Source organism: Myotis nattereri (genome assembly GCF_964212035.1).
Source record: "Myotis nattereri genome assembly, chromosome: 16".
Lineage (NCBI taxonomy): Eukaryota > Metazoa > Chordata > Mammalia > Chiroptera > Vespertilionidae > Myotis > Myotis nattereri.
The window spans coordinates 52,793,394-52,819,799 of record NC_138091.1 but is presented as its reverse complement, the minus strand read 5'-3'; the positions used below and the strand labels follow the sequence as shown (position 1 = coordinate 52,819,799).

General features: G+C 55.1%; 4 protein-coding genes across 4 annotated transcripts; all 4 read left to right on the top strand.

The window, feature by feature from the left end:
* The first annotated feature begins 538 nt into the window (after window positions 1-538).
* LOC308532748 (CMRF35-like molecule 6) lies at window positions 539-5,517 on the top strand. The gene is made up of 4 exons (XM_081110296.1): window positions 539-931; window positions 1,674-2,018; window positions 3,757-3,868; window positions 3,990-5,517. The coding sequence occupies exons 1-4, from the start codon at window positions 871-873 to the stop codon at window positions 4,120-4,122; spliced, it is 651 nt and encodes a 216-aa protein (XP_080966422.1). The 5' UTR covers window positions 539-870; the 3' UTR covers window positions 4,123-5,517.
* A 1,667-nt stretch (window positions 5,518-7,184) lies between these two features.
* On the top strand, window positions 7,185-12,434 carry LOC308532747 (CMRF35-like molecule 6). The gene is made up of 4 exons (XM_081110295.1): window positions 7,185-7,578; window positions 8,457-8,801; window positions 10,592-10,721; window positions 10,848-12,434. The coding sequence occupies exons 1-4, from the start codon at window positions 7,518-7,520 to the stop codon at window positions 10,978-10,980; spliced, it is 669 nt and encodes a 222-aa protein (XP_080966421.1). The 5' UTR covers window positions 7,185-7,517; the 3' UTR covers window positions 10,981-12,434.
* Window positions 12,435-13,647: 1,213 nt separating this feature from the next.
* LOC308532745 (CMRF35-like molecule 6) lies at window positions 13,648-17,590 on the top strand. The gene is made up of 4 exons (XM_081110293.1): window positions 13,648-14,085; window positions 14,856-15,200; window positions 16,959-17,124; window positions 17,246-17,590. The coding sequence occupies exons 1-4, from the start codon at window positions 14,025-14,027 to the stop codon at window positions 17,376-17,378; spliced, it is 705 nt and encodes a 234-aa protein (XP_080966419.1). The 5' UTR covers window positions 13,648-14,024; the 3' UTR covers window positions 17,379-17,590.
* Window positions 17,591-20,644: 3,054 nt separating this feature from the next.
* LOC308532746 (CMRF35-like molecule 6) lies at window positions 20,645-24,507 on the top strand. The gene is made up of 4 exons (XM_081110294.1): window positions 20,645-21,026; window positions 21,788-22,132; window positions 23,888-24,035; window positions 24,157-24,507. Exons 1-4 carry the CDS (start codon window positions 20,966-20,968, stop codon window positions 24,287-24,289), a joined length of 687 nt encoding a protein of 228 aa, XP_080966420.1. The 5' UTR covers window positions 20,645-20,965; the 3' UTR covers window positions 24,290-24,507.
* The last annotated feature ends 1,899 nt before the right edge of the window (window positions 24,508-26,406 follow it).

Genomic DNA, 26,406 nt, shown 5'->3' with positions numbered 1-26,406 from the left:
AGGCCCCTGGTCACCCCTGTGAACCCCAAAGGTTCACCAGCGACAGTGTCTTTGGGAAGACCGCCCTCTCTGTGCCATTGGACGGAGAGGAAAGGCTCAGTCTCAGCTGCGCAGGGTCCCCCACTCTCCATGCTCTGAGCTCTGAGCTCTCCTTGTCCACTGTCAGGCCTCTGTGTGAGTCTCACCGTGGAGCTGACTTTCAGAAGAAGAAAGAGGAAAAAGTGGAGTCCTCAGAGGGTTGGTGAACAGGGAACCCACAGGAGAGAGGACTCAGCCTTGGGTGGGACCCACAACCAAGATGGGACCTTTGAAGGCATCTGAGGTCATAGAAGAGCTGGGGGCCCACAGGGTCAGAGCTCCCGTGGGTGCCTGCAGCTACATGTTGGGGGTCAGAACACCTCTGTGGTCACCACCAAGGCCCGAGAGGATGAAAGGTGTGGCCTCCAGTCCAGGACTGTCATTCCTGACTACAAGGAAGTGACATGTGGCAGAGGGTGGGGACACCACCAAGGAGGAAACGTCCCAGCGGCTCTGCTGTGCGGAGACGTGTGGCCGTCAGAGGAGCAGCCATGTGCTCTGAGAAGGGGCAGCAGCCTCTCTGAGGCCACGGGCCCTGTCCTGTCATTGGGGTTGAGAGCGGAAGCCCAGGGCACTGAGAGCCGGGGGTCTGTAGCAGCCTCTATAGCTCCTGACCCTGAGCTTCCTGCACCCTGACCGTCCAGCATCGGACTCAAAACTGGGCTGGACACAGAAGCAGAGATGCCCAGAAAAGCGGAAGAGGGCACAGGGCAATCGAACCCTCATTGAGGAGGCTTGACCGTGTCCACCCATAGGACCTGGTGCTGCTGCAGGCTGGGTCTGTGCAGAGACATGACCCCGAGGAGTGGGGCCACGTGGCTGCCTTCAGCTCTGCTCCTTCTCCAGGTCCCAGGTGAGCGGGGCTGGGCTGCATGGGAGCTGGGCCCGAATGGGAATGAGGAAAGACTGGGAGGCGGGGTGTGGAGGGTGAGGAGCAGCCCAGCAGGAGGGAGGGAGGACATGGGGGAGAGCAGGGGGAGGCAGAGAAGCTTCTGGGAGCGGCCAGCACCTGCCTCAGCAGCAACCACAAGGATTCAGTGCACAAAGCAGGTGAGTCTCAACCACTGCGCCCACAGACCTGTGCTGGGGAGACGGGGTCTGTGCTCCTCACCTTATGGTCATAACCAGGGAAGTGGGCCCTGGCTGAGGGCTCAGTGGTTAGAGCATCGACCTGACACAGGTTCAATACTGGGTCAAAGGCATGTACCTGGGCTCAAGCAGGAAGAAACCAATGAATGTGTCTCTCTCTTCCCTCTGCCTCCCTACCTCTCGTACACTCTCTCTAAAATGGAAAAATATCCTTAAGTGATTAAAAATACATCAGAGATGTGGTCTTGGTGCATCACACACACACACATGTACACACACATACATGTGCACACACTCCTTTATTCCCATCGTGGCCCTTCTTGTCTCCATGGACACCCTCTCCCTGTGTCACCACTGGGAGGAGGGAGCTATCGCCCCTGGTCCCCTCGCCTGGTCTGAGGAAAGGCATGGCCTCCAGACCCTGAGGGCTCTTGAGGGTCCTGCACCCCAGGGCGCCCGGCCCCTGGCCCATCTGGTAAGATCCCGGGACGGGCTGTGTCTTCCAGGCTGTTTGTCTCTGAGCGGCCCCGAGCACGTGACGGGCACCGTGGGGGGATCGCTGAGCGTGCAGTGTCGGTATGAGAAGGATTTCAAGGAAAATAACAAATACTGGTGTAAAAGCCCATGTTTGGCATCGCTGAGGACAAAGATTGTGGAAACCACAGAGTCAGAGAAAGAAGTGAGGCGCGGCCGTGTGTCCATCAGGGACCATCCAGCAACCCTCACCTTCACAGTGACCGTGGAGAGCCTCACAGAGAGCGATGGAGGCACATACAGGTGTGGGATCCATAGACCATGGACAGAAGGACTGATAGACCTCACCTTCCAGGTTGAGGTGTCTGTGTCCCCAGGTGAGTCGCACACACCCTCCCCTCGCCCCAGCTCCAGGCTGCCTGACCTACCTGGTCACTCGCTGGTCAGGACAGACATGGAAAAGAAGAGCTGGGTGAAGTGGGGGTCAGTAATTAGGACACAGCATGTGTGGGTGTTGTGTTATCTGGGCACAGGTGTGCCCTGTACACACACACACACATACACACACACACAGAGTCCAGACCCCTGTGGAGTCCAGGCCCTGACGGAGTCTCAGGTCTAGATGGCTCCTGAGACACCTGCAGCTGCCATGAGATGGGCCCAGAGGAGCCCCAGGTCCCTGTGTGGGGCCCCTGTGATGTTCTGGGGGCCACTCTTCCCTTCAGGCTGACCTGTACCTCCCCGTTTTCCTCTGATGCCTCGTAGCCACAGGAGGGAACCCAGAGTAGCCCCTGAAAATACCTCCCTCAGGAAGGAGAGGAAAGGTGATCACGTGGCGCTCAGGTGCTATGGCCCCAGCTCCCTGCCCGCTCTTCGCACAGTTCTCTCCACAGGTCGCTGTGCTTGTTGCCTGAGAGCCCAGTGAACATCGCCTTCCTGCTGACGGAGGTTCTGGCTGCCCACTTCCTCCTTGTAGTTCTCGGTTTCTCCATCTGACGTGGGAGGTGCCCTCACTGGCCTTTGTGTCTTGGTGTTTAAGAGGGAGAAACTGGAAATTCATGGAAACCTCTGGCTGGGTGAGGGAAAGGGGTTTGTCTCTCTGCCTTCGGGACAGGCCACGTTCTATGGGGTCCACCTGGTGTGTGTCTCTCTAGATCAGGGGTGGGGAACGTCCGGGCTGAGGGCCGTATAAGGCCCAGGAAATCATTGGGTCTGGCCGTGCCAAGGCATTAAGGGTGAGTGAATGAAATGCCTGGCCAAACAGAACAGGCTAATGTTTAAGTTGATGATTTTGTGAAGCCTGAGAATGATGTTATAAATCTCCAATGACCCTTGGCAGGAAAAGGCCCCCCATCCCTGCTCTAGGTCTTTCTTTCTGCTCATTTCTTCCCCCAGAGAGGACTGCCCCGTAAGCCAAAGGCCTGGCTGACAGTGTGGGGGCTGGTAGCTCAGACACAGCTGGAAGCCCGAGATCAGGAGGCCGGCAGGTGGGGGAGGCCCTCCTCAGGGTGCAGACTTTTGTTGTATCCTCAGGGGTGAGGGGCCTCCCTCATCCGGGCACTAATCCCGTGGATGAGGGCTCCACCCTCATGCCCTGACCACCTCCAAATGCCTGGCCTCCTAATACCACCCACTGGGCCTGGGGCTTTCAACAAAAGAATTGTGGAGACTCGAGCAATCAGACCAGGGTGTGTCTAAGGGACTGCGGGTCCGGCCATCCAGTGCAGACTCTGAGGCAGGTCTGTTTCCTGGGTCTCACTCCAAGCACTCCCCGCCTGAGGGCCCTGGCCCCCCATCACTCTAGTCAAGGCTACAGAATAGGTGTCACCCCGCCCCCTGCTGGCGGGACAGGGGGAGAAGGGGTGGCTGTGGTGGGGGTGTGGCCGGAGCCAGGTGCTCTTCCCACACAGTCAGGTCCTCTGCTGAGCAGGACGACTCTGCTTCCGAAGGTGCCAACTGGGCCACGGAGTTCCTGGAGAGGGGCCGGGGGACGGGGCCCAGGTCTGGCCTGCCTGTGGCAATGGAGGGGATAGCCTGAGTGACCTTGACCTTGTGTCAGAGCCACACAGCTGACAGAGTGGAAGACCCAGGGCCTGACATGCAATTCTCCCTCAGCCCCCACCCTGAAGATCGTCACAAGCACCCTGGGCCCTCCCTCCTCCCTGCCAGTGACCACTGGGTCCAGCATGACCAGCCAGGAGACGCCTGATGCCAGCCAACACCCTCGGTAAGGGGCGCACATCCCAGGACTTTGACACCTGGTGGATTCTCCTCTGGACGGGGGATGGGGGGGCGGGGGTGGTGACGATGTGGCTCACTGTGCATCACCGTCACCGTGTCCCCCACAGGTCCCTGCTCCGCAGTGTCCACTTCCTGCTCCTCATATTCCTGAAGGTGCCCCTGTTCCTGAGCATGTGCAGTGCTGTCCTCTGGGTGAACAGGCCTCAGCGGGCAACTTGTGAGGAAACACAGTTTGGCTAAGACAACCTGCCACCGTCCCCGCCCACCCATGTCCTGTCCAGAGACACAGCCACTCGGGCTACAGAAGACAGAGCCGCCACCCTGAGCCTTACATCCCTTTTCAGCTTATCATCAGAGACTAAAAAAAATAATTTAATGACTATATCACCCACACAAACGTGTGTATATGAACAGTTGAAGGACTAAAAATAAACATCTGTGTACCCGCCATTCAGCCTAAGAAATCAAACATCATGGAGACATTTAAAGCCCCACCTACTTCTCTCTGAGCTCATGCCCCCCTTCTCCTGCTGCCAGCGTCAACCTCTCTCTATATTAGTTTGTGACAATCATTTCTATTACCCAACCTCACAGGTAAGAAGGAAGAGCACGCTTGTGGCAGTTTTTAAAGCCACCAAGAGGTGGCGCCAGAGACAATCTGCAGAGCTTCACTATTGACCTCTTCATGGACTTAGAAATAATTCTTCTCCAACAGGATTGCTTCTCAGTTGATGGTTCCCTCCCGGCTGATCCCCAAATCCAGACCCATTGTATCCTGCTGGCCTTTCCCCCAGGCTGGGTTCACTCCCCGGCCATCCTGCTCATCAGCCTGGGCTATCTGAGTAGGGACTCCCTGTCTCCATGGGGCCAACCCGATGTGAACTCAGGCAATCAGGGGGCCAGGGACCAGGGATCGAGGTACAACCAGGGGTCCGGAGCCCAGTGGGCAGCTCAGACTAGAGTAGACTGAACCTAGGGGAGGGAATGGAACCAGGTGTGAGAGATGAAGACACACCTGATTCCTGTCCAAGGCTTCAGATTTCTTGAGAAGCAACACCACTTAGATCTGTTGATTTCTCACTCCCTGGGAGAGGCAGAGAGACCAGGGCCTCAGTGAACGCATTCAGCGAGCTTGGGACTTCAGGGGCTGACAGCTGTCACCACTTCCTATTCCCCAGGAACAAGGGAACTTGTGTCTGAGGGACTAACTATGACCAGTGCCAGGAAGCGTCTAAGGAAGGGCAGCTGTGGGGATGAGAAACAAGGAGACCGAGGTGCAGGTGAGAAGAGAGATGGGTGGGAAGTGGGGAGGGGTGGTTGGGTCCATCTTGCAGTGTCCTGGGAGAGTCTACAGTTTGGCCCTGACCTGGCATCCCATGAACAGCCTCAAAATTAGTCTTTAACGTGATCTCTACATTGAATTATCTACACCACCAAAGGCTGTGTAGGTAGACATGTTTGTGCTATGTATTTATATTTGTGTTTTATTCCTATTTAACCACCAGAAAGTTAACATTTTAATGCCATAGTCATCTTCTCATTGTCTGATTGATTATTCTTTTTGATCATTTCTGTATCAAAAGTTGACTCATGTACTTTACACACTTTAAAACATGACACCATTTTGGTAACCCTATTCTGACATCTTTTTTCCCCCCCCAAGATGCAGGAGTTTCAAAAAAAAAAGTGAACTATGTGTGAGGTGTCAGGTGGGGACTAGACTTGTTGGGGTGACCACTTTGTAAGGTATATCCGTGTCTGGGCGCAATGTTGTTCACGTGAAACTAAGGCCTGGAGAGGGATGGACACTGACTAAAACTAAGGGGCAAGGGGAGTGAGACCCTTGTCAGGTCCACTCGGGTCGAGTCGGCCAAGCAAGGACAGTGTGTCTCATTGGAAGGGTGTGTGGCAAGGAGTGTCACTGCCTGCTATTGATTTCTGTGGCTCTTGCTGATGAGCAGAGAAGAGAGAGAAAGGGCAAAAGGGGGATTAGGAAAAGAGGGATGTCACTGTCGTGGTGAGAGGACAGAGGACACAGAAGGTCAGAGAAAAAGGAGGGGAAGGGACAGCTTGGAGAGACGTGGAGTAACGATGGATAGGGAGTGAGTAGAGAAGAAGCCCATGTTACAGGAGTTGGGTTGCAACCACTCTGGGTTATTATTGCCTTTGGTCGTGGGAAGCTGGTGTAGAAGAGGAACAGATCTGGGAAGAGAGTGTTTTGGGGAAATGGACAGACCTGGATTGTGCAAGACAAGGTTGAGAAACCGGCCTAACCCAGGAGACACCTTAAAATAGGCCCCACCTCTTGACCTGCCCCCTTCCATTTCCAGTGCAAATTGGCCCGGGAGCCATCATGTCCTGAGACTACCGAGCCTGTCTGAGGTAGGACAGACCTGCCTCCCCACCTCCTGGGAAGGACCATCCCCATCTCTGCCCCTTGAAGAGGCCCCTGGTCACCCCTGTGAACCCCAAAGGTTCAAAAGCGACAGTGCCTTTGGGAAGACCGCCCACTCTGTGCCACTGGACGGAGAGGAAAGGCTCAGTCTCAGCTGCGCAGGGTCCCCACTCTCCATGCTCTGAGCTCTGAGCTCTCCTTGTCCACTGTCAGGCCTCTGTGCCAAGTGTCACCGTGGAGCTGACTTTCAGAAGAAGAAGGAGTAAAACGTGGAGTCCTCAGAGCAGCGGTTCTCAACCTATTGGTCGCGACCCCTTTGGGGTTTGAACGACCCTTTCACAGGGGTCGCCTAAGACCATCGGAAAACACATATATAATTACATATTGTTTTTGTGATTAATCACTATGATTTAATTATGTTCAATTTGTAACAATGAAAATACATCCTGCATATCCGATATTTACATTACAATTCATAACAGTAGCAAAATTACAGTTATGAAGCAGCAATGAAAATAATTTTATGGTTGGGAGTCACCTCAACATGAGGAACTGTATTAAAGGGTCGTGGCATTAGGAAGGTTGAGAACCGCTGCCTTAGAGGGTTAGTGAACAGGGAACCCACAGGAGGGAGGACTCAGCCTTGGACGGGACCCCACAACCAAGATGAGACCTTTAAAGGCATCTGAAGTCGTAGAAGAGCTGGGGGCCCACAGGGTCAGAGCTCCCGTGGGTGCCTGCAGCTGCATGTTGGGGGTCAGAACACCTCTGTGGTCACCACCAAGGCCCGAGAGGATGAAAAGGTGTGGCCTTCAGCCCAGGACGGTCATTCTTGACTACAGGGAAGTGACATATGGCAGAGGGTGGGGACACCACCAAGGAGGAAACGTCCCAGTGGCTCTGCTGTGCGGAGACGTGTGTGGCCGTCAGAGGAGCAGCCATGTGCTCTGAGAAGAGGCAGCAGCCTCTCTGAGGCCACGGGCCCTGTCCTGTCATTGGGGTTGAGAGCGGAATCCCAGGGCGCTGAGAGCCAGGGGTCTGCAGCAGCCTGTGAAGCTCCTGACCCTAAGCTTCCTGCACCCTGACCGTCCACCATTGGACCCAAATCTGGGCTGGACACGGTAGCAGAGAGGCCCAGAAATGCAGAAGTGGGCACTGGGCAATCGAATTTCAGCAAGGAGGCTTGACTGTGTCCGCACATAGGGCCTGGCACTGTTGCAGGCTCTGTCTGTGTGGAGACATGACCCCGAGGAGTGGGGCCACGTGGCTGCCTTCAGCTCTGCTCCTTCTCCAGGTCCCAGGTAAGTGGGGCTGGGCTGCATGGGAGCTGGACCCCGAGTGGGAATGAGGAAAGACGGGGATGGGGAGTGGGTGAAGGGTGGGGAGCAGCCCAGCAGGAGGGAGGGAGGACATGGGGGACTGGGTAGAGGTTGAGCAGCAGCCCAGCAGGAGGGAAGGAGGACATGGGTGAGAGCAAGGGAGGCATAGAAGCTTCTGGGAACGGCCAGCACCTGCCTCGGCAGCAACCACAAGGATTCAGTGCACAAAGCAAGTGAGTCTCAATCACTGCGCCAACAGAGATGCACTGGGGTGGCAGGGTCTGTGCTCACCACCTGATTGTCATAACGAGGGAAGTGGGCCCTGGCTGAGGGCTCAGTGGTTACAGCATCGGCCCAACGCAGATTTAATTCTGGGTCAAAGGCATGTACCTGGGCTCATGCAGAAGCCAACCAATCAATGTGTCTCTCTTACATCAATGTTTCTCTCTTCCTCTGCCTTCCTACCTCCCTTCCACTCTCTCTAAAAAGCAATGGAACAATATCCTTAAGTGATGAAAAAATAATCAGAGATGCGGTCTTGGTGCATCACACACACTTACACACACTCATACCCATGTTCACACACACACATACACGCACATACCCATATTCACACACACACACACGCATACACACACACGTGCACAAACTGTTTTTCCCATCGAGGCCCTTCTTGTCTGCATGGACACCCTCTCCCTGTGTCACCACTGGGAGGAGGGAGCTATCACCCCTGGTCCCCTCGCCTGGTCTGAGGAAAGGCATGGCCTCCAGACCCTGAGGGCTATTGAGGGACCTGCACCCCAGTGCGCACCTACCCCTGGCCCATCTGGTAAGAACCCGGGACGGGCTGTGTCTTCCAGGCTGTTTGTCTCTGAGCTGCCCCAGGCGCGTGACGGGCACCGTGGGGGGATCGCTGAGAGTGCAGTGTCGGTACGAGAAGAAGTACACAGACCATAACAAATACTGGTGCAAAGGCTCATGGTTGCCACCGCTGACGAGGAAGACTGTGGAGACCACAAAGTCAGAGAGAGAAGTGAGGAGTGGCCGAGTGTCCATCAGGGACCATCCAGCAACCCTCACCTTCACAGTGACCTTGGAGAGCCTCACAGAGGGCGATGAAGGCACATACTGGTGTGGGATGGATAGACCATGGGCAGAAGAACCTTTTGTCCCCACCTTCCCAGTTGTGGTGTCTGTGTCCCCAGGTGAGTCGCACACACCCTCCCCTCGCCCAGCTCCAGGCTGCCTGACCTGTACCTGGTCACCCGCTGGTCAGGACAGATATGGACTAAAGAGCTGGGTGAAGTGGGGGTCAGTGATCAGGACACAGCCTGTGTGGATGTTGTGTTATCTGGGCACACGTGTGACACACACACACACACACACACACACACACACACACACACACGCTCAGTCTGTTCCAGACCCCTTTGGAGCCCAGGCCCTGACGGAGTCTCAGGCCTGGATGGCTCCTGAGGCATCACCCTCCCAGCCATGGTCCTGGGGGCCTGCAGCTGCCATGAGACGGGCTCAGAGGAGCCGCAGGTCCCTGTGTGGGGCCCCTGTGATGTTTGGGGGCCTCCCTTCCCTCCAGGCTGACCTGTCCCTCCCCGTTTTTCTCTGATGCCTTTTAGCCACAGGAGGGAACCCAGAGGTGCCCCTGAAAATACCTCCCTCAGGAAGGAGGGGAAAGGTGATCACGTGGTGCTCAGGTGCTACGTCCCCAGCTCCCTGCCCGCTCTTCGCACAATTCTCTCCACAGGTCGCTGTGCTTGTTGCCTGGGAGCCCAGTGAACATCACCTTCCTGCTGACGTTGGCTCTGGCTCCCCACTTCCTCCTTGTAGTTCTCGGTTTCTCCCTCTCACGTGGGAGGTGCCCTCACTGGCATTTGTGTCTGCCTATTTAAGAGGGAGAAACTGGAAATCCCAGGACCTCTGGCTGGGGGAGGGGGAGGGGCTTGTCTTGGTGCCTTCAGGACAGGCCACGTTCTATGGGGTCCACCTGGTGTGTGTCTCGCTAGATCAGGGGTGGGAAACGTCCGGCCCGAGGGCTGTATAAGACCCATGAAATCATTGGGTCTGGCCCTGCCAGGCATTAAGGGTGAGTGAATGAAACACTGGCCAAACAGAACAGGCTGATGTTTAAGTTGATGATTTTGTGAGGCCTGAGAATGATGTTATAAATCTCCAATGGCCCTTGGCAGGAAAAGGCCCCCCATCCCTGCCCTAGGTCTTTCTTTCTGCTCATTTCTTCCCCCAGAGAGGACTGCCCGGTGGGCCAAAGGCCTGGCTGACAGTGTGGGGTCTGGTAGCTCAGACACAGCTGGAAGCCCGAGATCAGGAGGCCGGCAGGTGGGGGAGGCCCTCCTCAGGGTGCAGACTTTTGTTGTATCCTCAGGGGTGAGGGGCCTCCCTCATCCGGGCACTAATCCCTTGGATGAGGGCTCCACCCTCATGCCCTGACCACCTCCCAATGCCTGGCCTCCTAACACCACCCACTGGGCCCGGGGCTTTGAACAAAGGAATTTTGGAGACTCGAGCATTCAGACCATGGAGTGTCTAAGGGATGCGGGTCCCGCCATCCAGTGCAGACTCCGAGGCACGTCTATTTCCTCGTCTCACTCATCTCACTGGTTCCATCAGCCATGCCCAAGGTCCTCGGCCACCTACCACTCTAGTCAAGACAACAGAATAAGTGTCACCCCGCCCCCTGCTGGCGGGACAAGAGGGAGAGGGGAGTGGCTGTGGTGGGGGTGTGGCCAAGTGCTCTTCCCACAGGCAGATCCTCTGCTGAGCAGGACGACTCTGCATCCAGACATGCCCACTGGGCCACCGAGTTCCTGGAGAGGGGCCCGGGGAGGGGGCCCAGGGAGGGAGCCCAGTCTGGCCTGCCTGTGGCCATGGAGGGGATGGCCTGAATGACCTTGACCTTGCTTCAGAGCCACACAGCTGACAGAGTGGAAGACCCAGGGCCTGACATGCAATTCTCCCTCAGCCCCCACCCTGAAGATCATCACAAGCACCCTGGGTCCTCCAAGCACCCTGGGTCCTCCCTCCTCCCTGCCAGTGACCACTGGGCCCAGCATGACCAGCCAGGAGACGCCTGATGCCAGCCAACACCCTCGGTAAGGGGCGCACATCCCAGGACTTTGACACCTGGTGGATTCTCCTCTGAATGGGGGGCGGGGGGGGGGGGCAGGGGTGGTGACGAAGTGGCTCACTGTGCATCACCGTCACCGTGTCCCCCTCAGGTCCCTGCTCAGCAGTGTCCACTTCCTGCTCCTCATATTCCTGAAGGTGCCCCTGCTCCTGAGCATGTGCAGTGCTGTCCTCTGGGTGAACAGGCCTCAGCGGGCCACTTGTGAGGACACACAGTTTGGCTAAGACCACCTGCCACCGTCCCCGCCCACCCATGTCCTGTCCAGAGATACAGCCACTCGGGCTACAGAAGACAGAACCGCCACCCTGAGCCTTACATCCCTTTTCAACTTATCACCAGAGACTGAAAAAAACATTTTAATGACTATATCACCCACACAAACGTGTGCATATGACCAGTTGAAGGACTGAAAATAAACATCTGTGTACCCGCCATTCAGCCTAAGAAATCAAACATCATGGAGACATTTAAAGCCCCACCTACTTCTCCCTGAGCTCATGCCCCCCTTCTCCTGCTGCCAGCGTCAACCTCTCTCTGTATTAGTTTGTGCCAATCATTTCTATTACCCAACCTCACAGGTAAGAAGGAAGAGCACGCTTGTGGCAGTTCTTAAGGCCACCAAGAGGTGGCGCCAGAGACAATCTGCAGAGCCTCACTATGGACCTCTTCATGGACTTAGAAATAATTCTTCTCCAACAGGATTGCTTCTCAGTTGATGGTTCCCTCCCGGCTGATCCCCAAATCCAGACCCATTGTATCCTGCTGGCCTTTCCCCCAGGCTGGGTCCACTCCCCGCCCCATCCTGCTCATCAGCCTGGGCTGTCTGAGTAGGGAGCCCTTGTCTCCATGGGGCCAACCAGATGTGGACTCAGGAATTCAGGGGGCCAGAGACCAGGGCTCAAGGTACAACCAGGGGTCTGGAGCCCAGTGGGCCGCTCAGCCTGGAGGAGACTGAACCTAGAGGTGGGGGTGGAGCCAGGTGTGAGAGACAAAGACACACCTGATTCCTTCCAAGGCTTCAGATTTCTTGAGAAGCAACACCACGTGGATCTGCTGATTTCTCACTCCCTGGGAGAGGCAGAGAGACCAGGGCCTCAGTGAACAGGTTCAGCGAGCTTGGAACTTCAGGTGGTGACAGCTGTCACCACTTCCTATTCCCCAGGAACAAGGGAACTTGTGTCTAAGGGACTAACTATGACCAGTACCAGGAAGCGTCTAAGGAAGGGCAGCTGTGGGGATGAGAAACAAGGAGACCGAGGTGCAGGTGAGAAGAGAGATGGGTGGGAAGTGGGGAGGGGTGGCGGGGTCCATCTTGCAGTGTCCTGGGAGATCTACAGTTTGGCCCTGGCGTGGCTTCCCATGAACAGCCTCCAAATTAGTCTTTAACATAATCTCTACATTGAATTATCTACACAATCACAGGCTGTGTTGGTAGACATGTTTATGCTATGTATTTATACATGTGTTTTATTCCTATTAAGCCACCTGAAAGTTAACATTTTAATGCTATAGTCATCTTCTCATTGTCTGATTGATTATTCTTATGGTCATTTGTGTATCAAAAGTTTTTCATGAACTTGACACACTTAAAACATGACACCATTTTGATAACCCTATTCTGACATCATTTTTCTTTTAAGATGCCAAAAGCTTCAAAAATAAAAGTGAACTATGTGTCAGGTGTCAGGTGGGGACTAGACTTATTGGGGTGAACACTTTGTAAAGTATATAAGTGTCTGGGCACAATGTTGTTCACCTGAAACTAAGGCCTGGAGAGGGATGGCCACTGACTAAAACTAAGGGGCAAGGGGAGTGAGACCCTTGTCAGGTCCACTCGGGTCAAGTAGGCCAAGCAAGGAGAGTGTGTCTCATTGGACGACGTGCGGCAAGGAGTGCCACTGCCTGCTATTGATTTCTGTGGCTCTTGCTGATGAGCAGAGAAGAGAGAGAAAGGGCAACCGGGGGATGTCACTGTCGTGGTGAGAGGACAGAGGACACAGAAGGTCAGAGGAACAGGAGGGGAAGGGACAGCTTGGAGAGACGTGGGGTAAGGATGGATGGGGAGTGAGGAGAGAAGAAGCCCATGTTACAGGAGTTGGGTTGCAACCACTCTGGGGTTATTATAGCCTTTGGTCGTGGGAAGCTGGTGTAGAAGAGGAACAGATCGGGGAAGAGAGTGTTTGGGGGAAACGGATAGACCTGGAATGCACTTGACAAGGTTGAGAAACCAGCGCAACCCAGGAGACACCTTAAAATAGGCCCCACCTTTTGACCTGCCCCCCTTCCATTTCCAGGGCAAATTGGCCCGGGAGCCATCATGTCCTGAGACTACCGAGCCTGTCTGAGGCAGGACAGACCTGCGTCCCCACCTCCTGGGAAGGACCATCCCCATCTCTGCCCCTTGAAGAGGCCCCTTGTCACCCCTGTGAACCCCAAAGGTTCACCAGCGACAGTGTCTTTGGGAAGACCGCCCTCTCTGTGCCATTGGACGTAGAGGAAAGGCTCAGTTTCAGCTGCACAGGGTCCCCCACTTTCCATCCTCTGAGCTCTGAGCTCTCCTTGTCCACTGTCAGGCCTCTGTGCCAAGTGTCACCGTGGAGCTGACTTTCAGAAGAAGAAGGAGGAAAACGTGGAGTCCTCAGAGGGTTGGTGAACAGGGAACCCACAGGAGAGAGGACTCAGCCTTGGGTGGGACCCACAACCAAGATGGGACATTAGAAGGCATCTGAGGTCGTAGAAGAGTTGGGGGCCCACAGGGTCAGAGCTCCCGTGGGTGCCTGCAGCTACATGTTGGGGGTCAGAACACCTCTAGGTCACCACCAAGGCTGGAGAGAATGAAAGGTGTGGCCTTCAGCCCAGGACTATCATTCTTGACTACAAGGAAGTGACATGTGGCAGAGGGTGGGGACACCACCAAGGAGGAAACGTCCCAGCGGCTCTGCTGTGCGGAGACGTGTGGCCGTCAGAGGAGCCGCCATGTGCTCTGAGAAGGGGCAGCAGCCTCTCTGAGGCCACGGGCCCTGTCCTGTCATTGGGGTTGAGAGCAGAAGCCCAGGGCGCCAAGAGCCAGGGGTCTGCAGCAGCCTGTGCAGCTCCTGACCCTGAGCTTCCTGCACCCTGACCGTCCACCATTGGACCCAAATCTGGGCTGGACACAGAAGCAGAGAGGCCCAGAAGAGCGGAAGGAGACACAGGGTAATCGAACCCTCATTGAGGCGGCTTAACTGTGTCCACCCAGAGGACCTGGCGCTGCTGCAGGTTGTGAGACATGACCCTGAGGAGCGGGGTCACGTGGCTGCCTTCAGCTCTGCTCCTTCTCCAGGTCCCAGGTGAGCGGGGCTGGGCTGCATGGGAGCTGGGCCCAAATGGGAATGAGGAAAGACTGGGAGGCGGGGTGTGGAGGGTGAGGAGCAGCCCAGCCGGAGGGAGGGAGGACATGGGGGAGAGCAGGGGGAGGCAGAAATGCTTCCAGGACCAGCCAGCACCTGCCTCAGCAGCAACCACAAGGATTCAGTGCACAAAGCAGGTGAGTCTCAACCACTGCGCCCTCAGACCTGTGCTGGGGAGGCAGGGTCTGTGCTCATCACCTTATGGTCATAACCAGGGAAGTGGGCCCTGGCTGAGAGTTCAGTGGTTAGAGTGTCGGCCCGACGCAGTTTCGATTCTGAATCAAAGGCATGTACCTGGGCTCATGCAGGAGGCAACCAATCAATGTGTCTCTCTCACATCAATGTTACTCTCTTCCTCTGCCTCCTTACCTTCCTTTCACTCTCTCTAATAAGCAATGGAAAAATATCCTTAAGTGATAAAAAAAAATCAGAGATGAGGTCTTGGTGCATCACACACACTTACACACACACACATACACACACATACATGTGCACACACTCTGTTTTTCCCATCGTGGCCCTTCTTGTCTCCATGGACACCCTCTCCCTGTGTCACCACTGGGAGGAGGGAGCTATTGACCCTGGTCCCCTCGCCTGGTCTGAGGAAAGGCATGGCCTCCAGACCCTGAGGGCTCTTGAGGGACCTGAATCCCAGGCGCCCCTGCCACTGGCCCATCTGGTAAGAACCCAGGATGGGCTGTGTCTTCCAGGCTATTTGTCTCCGAGCGGTCCCAGGCGTGTGACGGGCACCATGGGGGGATCGCTGAGTGTGCAGTGTCGGTACGAGAAGGAGTACACAGACTATAACAAATACTGGTGCAAAGGCCCATGTTTGCCAACACTGAAGATGAAGATTGTGGAGACCACAGAGTCAGAGAGAGAAGTGAGGCGCGGCCGTGTGTCCATCAGGGACCATCCAGCAACCCTCACCTTCACAGTGACCTTGGAGAGCCTCACAGAGGGCGATGGAGGCACATACTGGTGTGGGATCGATATACCATGGACAGAAGGACTGATAGACATCACCTTCCCGGTTGTGGTGTCTGTGTCCCCAGGTGAGTCACACACCCTCCCCTCGCCCAGCTCCAGGCTGCCTGACCTGTACCTGGTCATCCGATGGTCAGGACAGACATGTTATTGAAGAGCTGGGTGAAGTGGGAGTCACTGATCAGGACACAGCGTGTGTGGGTGTTATCTGGGCACATGTGCGCCACACACACACACACACACACACACACAGTCTGTTCCAGATCCCTCCAGGATCCAGGCCCTGACGGAGTCTCAGGCCTGGATGGCTCCTGAGGCACCACCTTCACACCCATGGTCCTGGGGGCCTGCAGCTGCCATGAGACGGGCCCAGAGGAGCCCCAGGTCCCTGTGTGGGGTCCCTGTGATGTTTGGGGGCCTCCCTTCCCTCCAGGCTGACCCTGTCCCTCCCCGTTTTTCTCTGATACCTTGTAGCCACAGTGGGGAACCCAGAGGAGCCCCTGACAATACCTCCCTCAGGAAGGAGGGGAAAGGTGATCACGTGGCGCTCAGGTGCTGTGGCCCCAGCTCCCTGCCCGCTCTCCGCACAGTTCTCTCCACAGGTCGCTGTGCTTGTTGCCTGAGAGCCCAGTGAACATCACCTTCCTGCTGACGGTGGCTCTGGCTCCTCACTTCCCCCTTGCAGTTCTCCGTTTCTCCCTCTCACGTGGGAGGGGCCCTCACTGGCCTTTGTGTCTTGCTATTTAAGAGGGAGAAACTGGAAATCCCAGGACCTCTGGCTGGGGGAGGGGGAGGGGCTTGTCCCTCTGCCTTCGGGACAGGCCACGTTCTATGGGGACCACCTGGTGTGTGTCTCTCTAGATCAGGAGTGGGGAACGTCCGGCCCGAGGGCCGTATAAGGCCCATGAAATCATTGGGTCTGGCCCTGCCAGGCATTAGGGGTGAGTGAATGAAACGCTGGCCAAACAGAACAGGCTACTGTTTAAGTTGATGACCTTGTGTGGCCCTCGAATGATATTATAAATCTCCAAATGGCCCTTGGCAGGAAAAGGTCCCCCACCCCCTGTTCCAGGTCTCTCTTTCTGCTACTTTTTCCCCTGGAGAGGACTGCCCAGTGGGTTAAAGGCCTGGCTGACAGTGTGGGGGCTGGTAGCTCAGACACAGCTGGAAGCCCGAGATCAGGGGGCCGGCAGGTGGGGGAGGCCCTCCTCAGGGTGCAGACTTTTGTTGTATCCTCAGGGGTGAGGGGCCTCCCTCATCCGGGCACTAATCCCGTGGATGAGGGCTCCACCCTCATGCCCTGACCACCTCCCAATGCCTGGCCTCCTAACACCACCCACTGGGACTGGGGCTTTCAGCAAAGGAATTTTGGAGACTGGAGCATTCAGACTGTGGGGTTTCTAAGGGACAGCAGGATCCCGCCATCCAGTGCAGACTCCGAGGCACATCTATTTCCTCGTCTCACTCATCTTACTCAATCCATCAGCTACGCCCAAGGGCCCTGGCCACCTACCACTCTAGTCAAGGCTACAGAATAAGTGTCACCCCGCCCCCTGCTGGCGGGACAAGAGGGAGAGGGGAGTGGCTGTGGTGGGGGTGTGGCCAAGTGCTCTTCCCACAGTCAGATCCTCTGCTGAGCAGGATGACTCTGCTTCCGGACATGCCCACTGGGCCACCGAGTTCCTGGCGAAGGGCCCGGGGAGGGGTCCTAGGTCTGGCCTGCCTGTGGCCATGGAGGTGATGGCCTCAGTGACCTTGACCTTGTGTCAGAGCCACACAGCTGAGAGAGTGGAAGACCCAGGGCCTGACATGTGCTTCTCCCTCAGCCCCCACCCTGAAGATCGTCACAAGCACCCTGACTCCTCTAAGCACCCTGGGCCCCCCAAGCACCCTGGGTCCTCCAAGCACCCTGGGCCCTCCCCCCTCCCTGCCAGTGACCACTGGGTCCAGCATGACCAGTCAGGAGAAGCCTGATGCCAACCAACACCCTCGGTAAGGGGCGCACATCCCAGGACTTTGACACCTGGTGGATTCTCCTCTGGACGGGGGATGGGGGGGCGGGGGTGGTGACAATGTGGCTCACTGTGCATCACCGTCACCGTGTCCCCCTCAGGTCCCTGCTCCGCAGTGTCCACTTCCTGCTCCTCATATTCCTGAAGGTGCCCCTGCTCCTGAGCATGTGCAGTGCTGTCCTCTGGGTGAACAGGCCTCAGCAGGCAGCTTGTGAGGACACACAGTTTGGCTAAGACCACCTGCCACCGTCCCCGCCCACCCATGTCCTGTCCAGAGACACAGCCACTCGGGCTACAGAAGACGGAACCTCCACCCTGAGCCTTACATCCCTTTTCAGCCTATCGCCAGAGACTAAAAAAAAAAACATTTTAATGCCTATATCACCTACACAAACGTGTGCACATGACCAGTTGAAGGACTAAAAATAAACATCTGTGTACCCGCCATTCAGCCTAAGAAATCAAACATCACTGAGACATTTGACGCCTTCACCTACTTCTCTCTGACCTCAAGCCCCTCCTTCTCCTGCTGCCAGCGTCAACCTCTCTCTATATTAGTTTGTGACAATCATTTCTATTATCCAACCTCACAGGGAACAATGAAGAGCACGCTTGTGGCAGTTCTTAAGGCCACCAACAGATAGCGCCAGAGGAAATCTGCAGAGCTTCTATGGACCTCTTCGTGGACTTAGAAATAATTCTTCTCCAACAGGATTGCTTTTCAGTTGCTGGGTCCCTCCCAGCTGATCCCCAAATCCAGACCCATTGTATCCTGCTGGCCTTTCCCCCAGGCTGAGTCCACTCCCCGCCCCATCCTGCTCATCAGCCTGGGCTATGTGAGTAGGGACTCCCTGTCTCCATGGGGCCAACCAGATGTGCACGCAGGCATTCAGGGGGCCAGGGGCTCAAGGTACAACCAGGGGTCTGGAGCCCAGTGGGCAGCTCAGACTGGAGTAGACTGAAACTAGGGGAGGGGATGGAGCCGGGTGTGAGAGATGAAGATACACCTGATTCCAGTCCAAGGCTTCAGATTTCTTGAGAATCAAGACCACATGGATGTGCTGATTTCTCACTCCCTGGGAGAGGCAGAGAGACCAGGGCCCTCAGTGAACACATTCAGCGAGCTTGGAACTTCAGGTGGTAACAGCTGTCACCACTTCTTATTCAAGGGGTGGACAACCCCTGGCATGCGTGCCAAACATGGCACAGCAGTAACTTTTGTTGGCAGGCAAAACTCTCTCTTATAATCTTCCATTTACAATTGTGAATCTTTGTTCTCAGTGATGAATTTTGTTAAGTCTCGTAATAGGAGTAGCCTGACGGATGAAAGTAGTAGCTCGTGAATATCTCTGAAGGTCACAAAATATAAACCTGATGTAAAATCTCTGTCATCAGTGATGCAGCAGCAAAAGTCCCACTGATAATATCAACTGGAGTCATAAAGTGTTATGTAGGACTATCAGTGTACATGTATACATTAAAAAATAAATGTATTTTTCATCATCATATACTATGTTTTTGTTCTCTGAAATGAATTTCATTATTTCTTCAAGGTTCTTCACATACGTACACCTTAAGAGATATCAAGTAGGCGTAACATGTTTTCAAATAATTAGGGTTGGCACGCAGAAGAATTTTGAGTCAGAGATTTTGCTGGTTTTGGCACGCATTCACAAAAAGGTTGTCCAGCCCTGTCCTATTCCCTAGGAACAAGGGAACTTGTGTCTAAAGAACTAACTATGACCAGTGCCAGGAAGCGTCTAAGGAAGGGCAGCTGTGGGGATGAGAAACAAGGAGACAGAGGTGCAGGGGCGAAGAGAGATGAGTGGGAAGTGGGGAGGGGTGGCGGGTTCATCTTCCAGTGTCCTGGGAGAGTCTACAGTTTGGTCCTGGCCTGGCTTCCCATGAACAGCCTCCAAATTAGCCTTTAACATGATCTCTACATTGAATTATCTACACCACCACAGGCTGTGTTGGTAGACGTGTTTATGCTATGTATTTATATGTGTGTTTTATTCCTACTAAGCCACCAGAAAGTTAACATTTTAATGCAATAATCATCTTCTCATTGTCTGATTGATTATTCTCTGTGGTTATTTGTATATCAAAAGTTGATTCGTGAACTTGACACATTTAAAACATGCCACCATTTTGGTAACCCTATTCTGACATTTTTTTTTTTCAAGATGCTGAGAGCTTCAAAAATAAAAGCGAACTATGTGTAAGGTGTCAGGTTGGAACCAGACTTATCAGGTGACCACTCTGTCAGATATATAAGTGTCTGGGCGCTATGTTGTTCACCTGAAACTAAGGCCTGGAGAGGGATGGCCACTCTGACTGAAACATGGGGTCACTAAGGGTCAAGGGGAGTGAGACCCTTGTCAGGTCCATTCGGGTCGAGTAGGCCAAGCAAGGACAGTGTGTCTCATTGGAAGATGTGCGGCAAGGAGTGCCACTGACTGCTATTGATTTCTGTGGCTCTTGCTGATGAGCAGAGAAGAGAGAGAAAGGGCAACAGGGGGATGTCACTGTCGTGGTGAGAGGACAGAGGACACAGAAGGTCAGAGAAACAGGAGGGGAAGGGACAGATTGGAGAGACGTGGGGTAAGGATGATGGGGAGTTTGGAGAGAAGAAGCCCATGTTACAGGCGTTGGGTTGCAACCACTCTGGGTTATTATTGCCTTTGGTTGGGGTAAGCTGGTGTAGAAGAGGAACAGGTCTGGGAAGAGAGTGTTTGGGGGAAACGGATAGACCTGGATTGCGCATGACAAGGTTGAGAAGCCAGCCTAACCCAGGAGACACCTTAAAATAGGCCCCACCTGTTGACCTGCCCCCCTTCCATTTCCAGGGCAAATTGTCCCGGGAGCCATCATGTCCTGAGACTACCGAGCCTGTCTGAGGTAGGACAGACCTGCCTCCCCACCTCCTGGGAAGGGCCATCCCCATCTCTGCCCCTTGAAGAGGCCCCTGGTCACCCCTATGAACCCCAAAGGTTCAAAAGAGACAGTGTCTTTGGGAAGACCGCCCTCTCTGTGCCATTGGAAGGAGAGGAAAGGCTCAGTCTCAGCTGCGCAGGGTCCCTCACTTTCCATCCTCTGAGCTCTGAGCTCTCCTTGTCCACTGTCCCACCTCGGTGCTGAGTCTCACCGTGGAGCTGACTTTCAGAAGCAGAAAGAAGAAAACGTGGAGTCCTACAGGTTTGGGGAACAGGAATCCCAGGGAGAGAGCACTCAACCTTGGATGGGACCCACAACCAAATGGGACCTTTGAAGGCATCTGAGGTCATAGAAGAGTTGGGAGCCCACAGGGTCAGAGCTCCCGTGGGTGCCTGCAGCTACATGCTGGGGGTCAGAACACCTCTAGGTCACCACCAAGGCCCGAGAGGATGAAAGGGTGTGGCCTTCAGCCCAGGACTATCATTCCTGACTACAAGGAAGTGACATATGGCAGAGGGTGGGGACACTACCAAGGAGGAAACGACCCAGTGGCTCTGCTGTGCGGAGACGTGTGGCCGTCAGAGGAGCCGCCATGTGCTCTGAGAAGGGGCAGCAGCCTCACTGAGGCCGCGGGCCCTGTCCTGTCATTGGGGTTGAGAGCAGAAGCCCAGGGCGCCAAGAGCCAGGGGTCTGCAGCAGCCTGTGCAGCTCCTGACCCTAAGCTTCCTGCACCCTGACCATCCAGCATCGGACTCAAATCTGGGCTGGACACGGAAGCGGAGAGGCCCAGAAAAGCGGAAGAGGGCACAGGGCAATCGAACCCTCATTGAGCAGGTTTGTCCGCGTCCACCCAGAGGACCTGGCGCTGCTGCAGGCTGTGAGAAATGACCCCTAGGAGTGGGGTCACGTGGCTGCCTTCAGCTCTGCTCCTTCTCCAGGTCCCAGGTGAGCGTGGCTGGGCTGCATGGGGAGCTGGACTCCAAGTGGGAATGAGGAAAGACAGGGAGGCGGGGTGTGGAGGGTGAGGAGCAGTCCAGCTGGAGGGAGGGAGGACATGGGGGAGAATACAGGGAGGCAGAGAAGCTGCCTGGAGCGGCCAGCACCTGCCTCAGCAGCAACCATAAGGATTCAGTGCACAAAGCCGATAAGTCTCAACCACTGCGCCCACAGAGCTGCACTGGGGAGGTGGGGCCTGTGCTCCTCACCTTATTGTCATAACCAGGGATTTGGGCTCTTGCTGAGGGTTTAGTGGTTAGAGCGTTGGTCCAATGCAGGTTTGATACTGGGTCAAAGGCATGTACCTGGGCTCATGCAATCAATGTTTCTTTCTTTTTCTCTGCTCCATACCTCCCTTCCACTCTCTCTAAAACGCAATGGAAAAATATCCTTAAGTGATTAAAAAAATCAGAGATGTGGTCTTGGTGCATCACACACACTTATACACACACACACACACACACACACACACGTACACACACATACATGTGCACACACTCCTTTATTCCCATCGTGGCCCTTCTTGTCTCCATGGACACCCTCTCCCCGTATCACCACTGGGAGGAGGGAGCTATCGCCCCTGGTCCCCTCGCCTGGTCTGTGGAAAGAAATGGCCTCCAGACCCTGAGGGCTCTTGAGGGTCCTGTACCCCCGGGCGCCCCTACCCCTGGCCCATCTGGTAAGATCCCGGGACGGGCTGTGTCTTCCAGGCTGTTTGTCTCTGAGCGGTCCCAAGCACGTGACGGGCACCGTGGGGGGATCGCTGAGCGTGCAGTGTCGGTATGAGAAGGAGTTCAAGGAAAATAACAAATACTGGTGCAAAAGCCCGTGTTTGCCAACACTGAAGATGAAGATTGTGGAGACCACAGAGTCAGAGAGAGAAGTGAGGCGCGGCCGTGTGTCCATCAGGGACCATCCAGCCACCCTCACCTTCACAGTGACCTTGGAGAGACTCACAGAGAGCGATGGAGGCACATACAGGTGTGGGATCGATACACCATGGACAGAGAGACTGATAGACATCACCTTCCCGGTTGAGGTGTCTGTGCCACCAGGTGAGTCACACACCCTCCCCTCGCCCAGCTCCAGGCTGCCTGACCTGTACCTGGTCATCCGCTGGTCAGGACAGACATGGAATTGAAGAGCTGGGTGAAGTGGGGGTCAGTGATCAGAACACAGCATGTGTGGGTGTTGTGTTATCTTGGCACACATGTGCCACACACACACACAAACACAATCTGTGCTAGATCCCTCTGGGGGCCAGGCCCTGATGCAGTCTCAGGCTGGGATGGTTCCTGAGGCACTACCTTCACAGACGTGGTTCTGGGAACCTGCAGCTGCCATGAGATGGGCCCAGAGGAGCCCCAGGTCCCTGTGTGGGGCCCCTGTGATGTTCTGGGGGCCTCCCTGACCTCCAGGCTGACCCTGTCCCTCCCCGTTTTTCTCTGATGCCTTGTAGCCACAGGAGGGAACCGTGAGGAGCCCCTGACAATACCTCCCTCAGGAAGGAGAGGAAAGGTGATCACGTGGCGCTCAGGTGCTGTGGCCCCAGCTCCCTGCCCGCTCTCCGCACAATTCTCTCCACAGGTCGCTGTGCTTGTTGCCTGGGAGCCCAGTGAACATCACCTTCCTGCTGACGGTGGCTCTGGCTCCCCACTTCCCCCTTGCAGTTCTCGGTTTCTCCCTCTCACGTGGGAGGGGCCCTCACTGGCCTTTGTGTCTTTCTATGTAAGAGGGAGAAACTGGAAATCCCAGGACCTCTGGCTGGGGGAGGGGGAGGGGCTGTCCCAGTGCCTTTTTGTCGGGCCACGTTCTATGGGGTCCACCTGGTGTGTGTCTCTCCAGATCAGGGGTGGGGAACGTCCGGCCCGAGGGCCGTATAAGGCCCAGGAAATCATTGGGTCTGGCCCTGCCAGGCATTAGGGGAGAGTGAATGAAACGCCTGGACCAACAAAACAGGCTACTGTTTAAGTTGATGATTTTGTGTGGCCTGAGAATGATGTTATAAATCTCCAAATGGCTCTTGGCAGGAAACAGGTCACCCACCCCTGCTCTAGGTCTTTCTTTCTGCTCATTTCTTCTCCCAGAGAGGACTGCCCGGTGGGCCAAAGGCCTGGCTGACAGTGTGGGGGCTGGTAGGTCAGACACAGCTGGAAGCCCGATATCAGGAGGCCGGCAGGTGGGCGAGGCCCTCCTCTGGGTGAAGACTTTTGTTGTATCCTCAGAGGTGAGGGGGCTCTCTCATCCGGGCAGTAATCCCAAGGATGAGGGCTCCACCCTCATGACCTAACCACCTCCAAATGCCTGGCCTCCTAACACCACCCACTGGGACTGGGGCTTTCAACAAAGGAATTTTGGAGACTGGAGCATTCAGACTGTGGGGTTTCTAAGGGACAGCAGGATCCCACAATCCAGTGCAGACTCCGAGGCACATCTATTTCCTCGTCTCACTCCTCTTACTCAATCCATCAGCCATGCCCAAGGGCCCTGGCCACCTACCACTCTAGTCAAGGCTACAGAATAAGTGTCACCCCACCCCTGCTGGCAGGACAAGAGGGAGAGGGGAGTGGCTGTGGTGGGGATGTGGCTAAGTGCTCTTCCCACAGTCAGATCCTCTGCTGAGCAGGACGACTCTGCTTCCGGACATGCCCACTGGGCCACCAAGATCCTGGAGAGGGGCCCAGGGATGGAGCCCATGTCTGTCCTGCCTGTGGCCATGGAGGGGATTACCAGAGTACCTTGACCTTGTGTCAGAGCCTCACAGCTGACAGAGTGGAAGACCCAGGGCCTGACATGTGCTTCTCCCTCAGCCCCCACCCTGAAGATCGTCACAAGCACCCTGGGTCCTCTAAGCACCCTGGGCCCTCCAAGCACCCTGGGCCCTCCCCCCTCCCTGCCAGTGACCACTGGGTCCAGCATGACCAGACAGGAGACGCCTGATGCCAACCAACACCCTCGGTAAGGGGCGCACATCCCAGGACTTTGACACCTGGTGGATTCTCCTCTGGACGGGGGATGGGGGGGCGGGGGTGGTGACAATGTGGCTCACTGTGCATCACCGTCACCGTGTCCCCCTCAGGTCCCTGCTCCGCAGTGTCCACTTCCTGCTCCTCATATTCCTGAAGGTGCCCCTGCTCCTGAGCATGTGCAGTGCTGTCCTCTGGGTGAACAGGCCTCAGCAGGCCGCTTGTGAGGAAACACAGTTTGGCTAAGACAACCTGCCACCGTCCCCGCCCACCCATGTCCTGTCCAGAGACACAGCCACTCGGGCTACAGAAGACGGAACCTCCACCCTGAGCCTTACATCCCTTTTCAGCCTATCGCCAGAGACTAAAAAAAACATTTTAATGCCTATATCACCTACACAAACGTGTGCACATGACCAGTTGAAGGACTAAAAATAAACATCTGTGTACCCGCCATTCAGCCTAAGAAATCAAACATCACTGAGACATTTGACGCCTTCACCTACTTCTCTCTGACCTCAAGCCCCTCCTTCTCCTGTTGCCAGCGTCAACCTCTCTCTCCATTAGTTTGTGCCAATCATTTCTATTATCCAACCTCACAGGTAAGAAGGAAGAGCACGCTTGTGGCAGTTCTTAAGGCCACCAACAGATGGCGCCAGAGGCCATCTGCAGAGCTTCACTATGGACCTCTTCATGGACTTAGAAATAATTCTTCTCCAACAGGATTGCTTCTCAGTTGCTGGGTCCCTCCCGACTGATCCCCAGATCCAGACCCATTGTATCCTGCTGGCCTTTCCCCCAGGCTGGGTCCACTCCCGACCCCATCCTGCTCATCAGCCTAGGCTATCTGAGTAGGGACCCCCTTGTCTCCATGGGGCCAACCAGATGAGGACTCAGACATTCAGGGGGCCAGGGCTCAAGGTACAACCAGGGGTCTGGATCCCAGTGGGCAGCTCAGACTGGAGTAGACTGAACCTAGGGGAGGGGATGGAGCCGGGTGTGAGAGATGAAGATACACCTGATTCCTGTCCAAGGCTTCAGATTTCTTAAGAAGCAACACCACGTGGATCTGCTGATTTCTCACTCCCTGGGAGAGGCAGAGAGACCCAGGGCCTCAGTGAATGCATTCAGTGAGCTTGGAACTTCAGGGGCTGACAGCTGTCACCACTTCCTATTCCCCAGGAACAAGGGAACTTGTGTCTGAGGGACTAACTATGACCAGTGCCAGGAAGCGTCTAAGGAAGGGCAGCTGTGGGGATGAGAAACAAGGAGACAGAGGTGCAGGGGCGAAGAGAGATGGGTGGGAAGTGGGGAGGGGTGGCGGGTTCATCTTCCAGTGTCCTGGGAGATCTACAGTTTGGTCCTGGCCTGGCTTCCCATGAACAGCCTCCAAATTAGTCTTTAACATGATCTCTACATTGAATTATCTACACAATCACAGGCTGTGTTGGTAGACGTGTTTATGCTATGTATTTATACATGTGTTTTATTCCTATTAAGCCACCTGAAAGTTAACATTTTAATGCTATAGTCATCTTCTCATTGTCTGATTGATTATTCTTATGGTCATTTGTGTATCAAAAGTTTTTCATGAACTTGACACACTTAAAACATGACACCATTTTGATAACCCTATTCTGACATCATTTTTCTTTTAAGATGCCAAAAGCTTCAAAAATAAAAGTGAACTATGTGTCAGGTGTCAGGTGGGGACTAGACTTGTTGGGGTGACCACTTTGTAAGGTATATCCGTGTCTGGGCGCAATGTTGTTCACGTGAAACTAAGGCCTGGAGAGGGATGGACACTGACTAAAACTAAGGGGCAAGGGGAGTGAGACCCTTGTCAGGTCCACTCGGGTCGAGTAGGCCAAGCAAGGACAGTGTGTCTCATTGGACGACGTGCGGCAAGGAGTGCTACTGACTGCTATTGATTTCTGTGGCTCTTGCTGATGAGCAGAGAAGAGAGAGAAAGGGCAACAGGGGGATGTCACAGTCGTGGTGAGAGGACAGAGGACACAGAAGGTCAGAGAAACAGGAGGGGAAGGGACAGCTTGGAGAGACGTGGGGTAAGGATGATGGGGAGTGAGGAGACAAGAAGCCCATGTTACAGGAGTTGGGTTGCAACCACTCTGGGGTTATTATTGCCTTTGGTCGTGGGAAGCTGGTGTAGAAGAGGAACAGATCGGAGAAGAGAGTGTTTTGGGGAAATGGACAGACCTGGAATGCACTTGACAAGGTTGAGAAACCAGCGCAACCCAGGAGACACCTTAAAATAGGCCCCTCCTCTTGACCTGAGCCCCTTCCATTTCCAGGGCAAATTGTCCCGGGAGCCATCATGTCCTGAGACTACCGAGCCTGTCTGA

What these genes read in the sequence shown, in the direction of transcription:
- LOC308532748 (XM_081110296.1), top strand. Translation starts at nt 871, where the DNA reads ATGACCCCGAGGAGTGGGGCCACGTGGCTGCCTTCAGCTCTGCTCCTT. An exon ending in GCTCCTTCTCCAGGTCCCAG is followed by an intron (nt 932 to 1,673) that starts GTGAGCGGGGCT and finishes TGTGTCTTCCAG; the next exon opens with GCTGTTTGTCTCTGAGCGGC. An exon ending in GATGCCAGCCAACACCCTCG is followed by an intron (nt 3,869 to 3,989) that starts GTAAGGGGCGCA and finishes TGTCCCCCACAG; the next exon opens with GTCCCTGCTCCGCAGTGTCC.
- LOC308532747 (XM_081110295.1), top strand. Translation starts at nt 7,518, where the DNA reads ATGACCCCGAGGAGTGGGGCCACGTGGCTGCCTTCAGCTCTGCTCCTT. An exon ending in TGTGGTGTCTGTGTCCCCAG is followed by an intron (nt 8,802 to 10,591) that starts GTGAGTCGCACA and finishes ATTCTCCCTCAG; the next exon opens with CCCCCACCCTGAAGATCATC. An exon ending in GATGCCAGCCAACACCCTCG is followed by an intron (nt 10,722 to 10,847) that starts GTAAGGGGCGCA and finishes TGTCCCCCTCAG; the next exon opens with GTCCCTGCTCAGCAGTGTCC.
- LOC308532745 (XM_081110293.1), top strand. Translation starts at nt 14,025, where the DNA reads ATGACCCTGAGGAGCGGGGTCACGTGGCTGCCTTCAGCTCTGCTCCTT. An exon ending in TGTGGTGTCTGTGTCCCCAG is followed by an intron (nt 15,201 to 16,958) that starts GTGAGTCACACA and finishes CTTCTCCCTCAG; the next exon opens with CCCCCACCCTGAAGATCGTC. An exon ending in GATGCCAACCAACACCCTCG is followed by an intron (nt 17,125 to 17,245) that starts GTAAGGGGCGCA and finishes TGTCCCCCTCAG; the next exon opens with GTCCCTGCTCCGCAGTGTCC.
- LOC308532746 (XM_081110294.1), top strand. Translation starts at nt 20,966, where the DNA reads ATGACCCCTAGGAGTGGGGTCACGTGGCTGCCTTCAGCTCTGCTCCTT. An exon ending in GCTCCTTCTCCAGGTCCCAG is followed by an intron (nt 21,027 to 21,787) that starts GTGAGCGTGGCT and finishes TGTGTCTTCCAG; the next exon opens with GCTGTTTGTCTCTGAGCGGT. An exon ending in GATGCCAACCAACACCCTCG is followed by an intron (nt 24,036 to 24,156) that starts GTAAGGGGCGCA and finishes TGTCCCCCTCAG; the next exon opens with GTCCCTGCTCCGCAGTGTCC.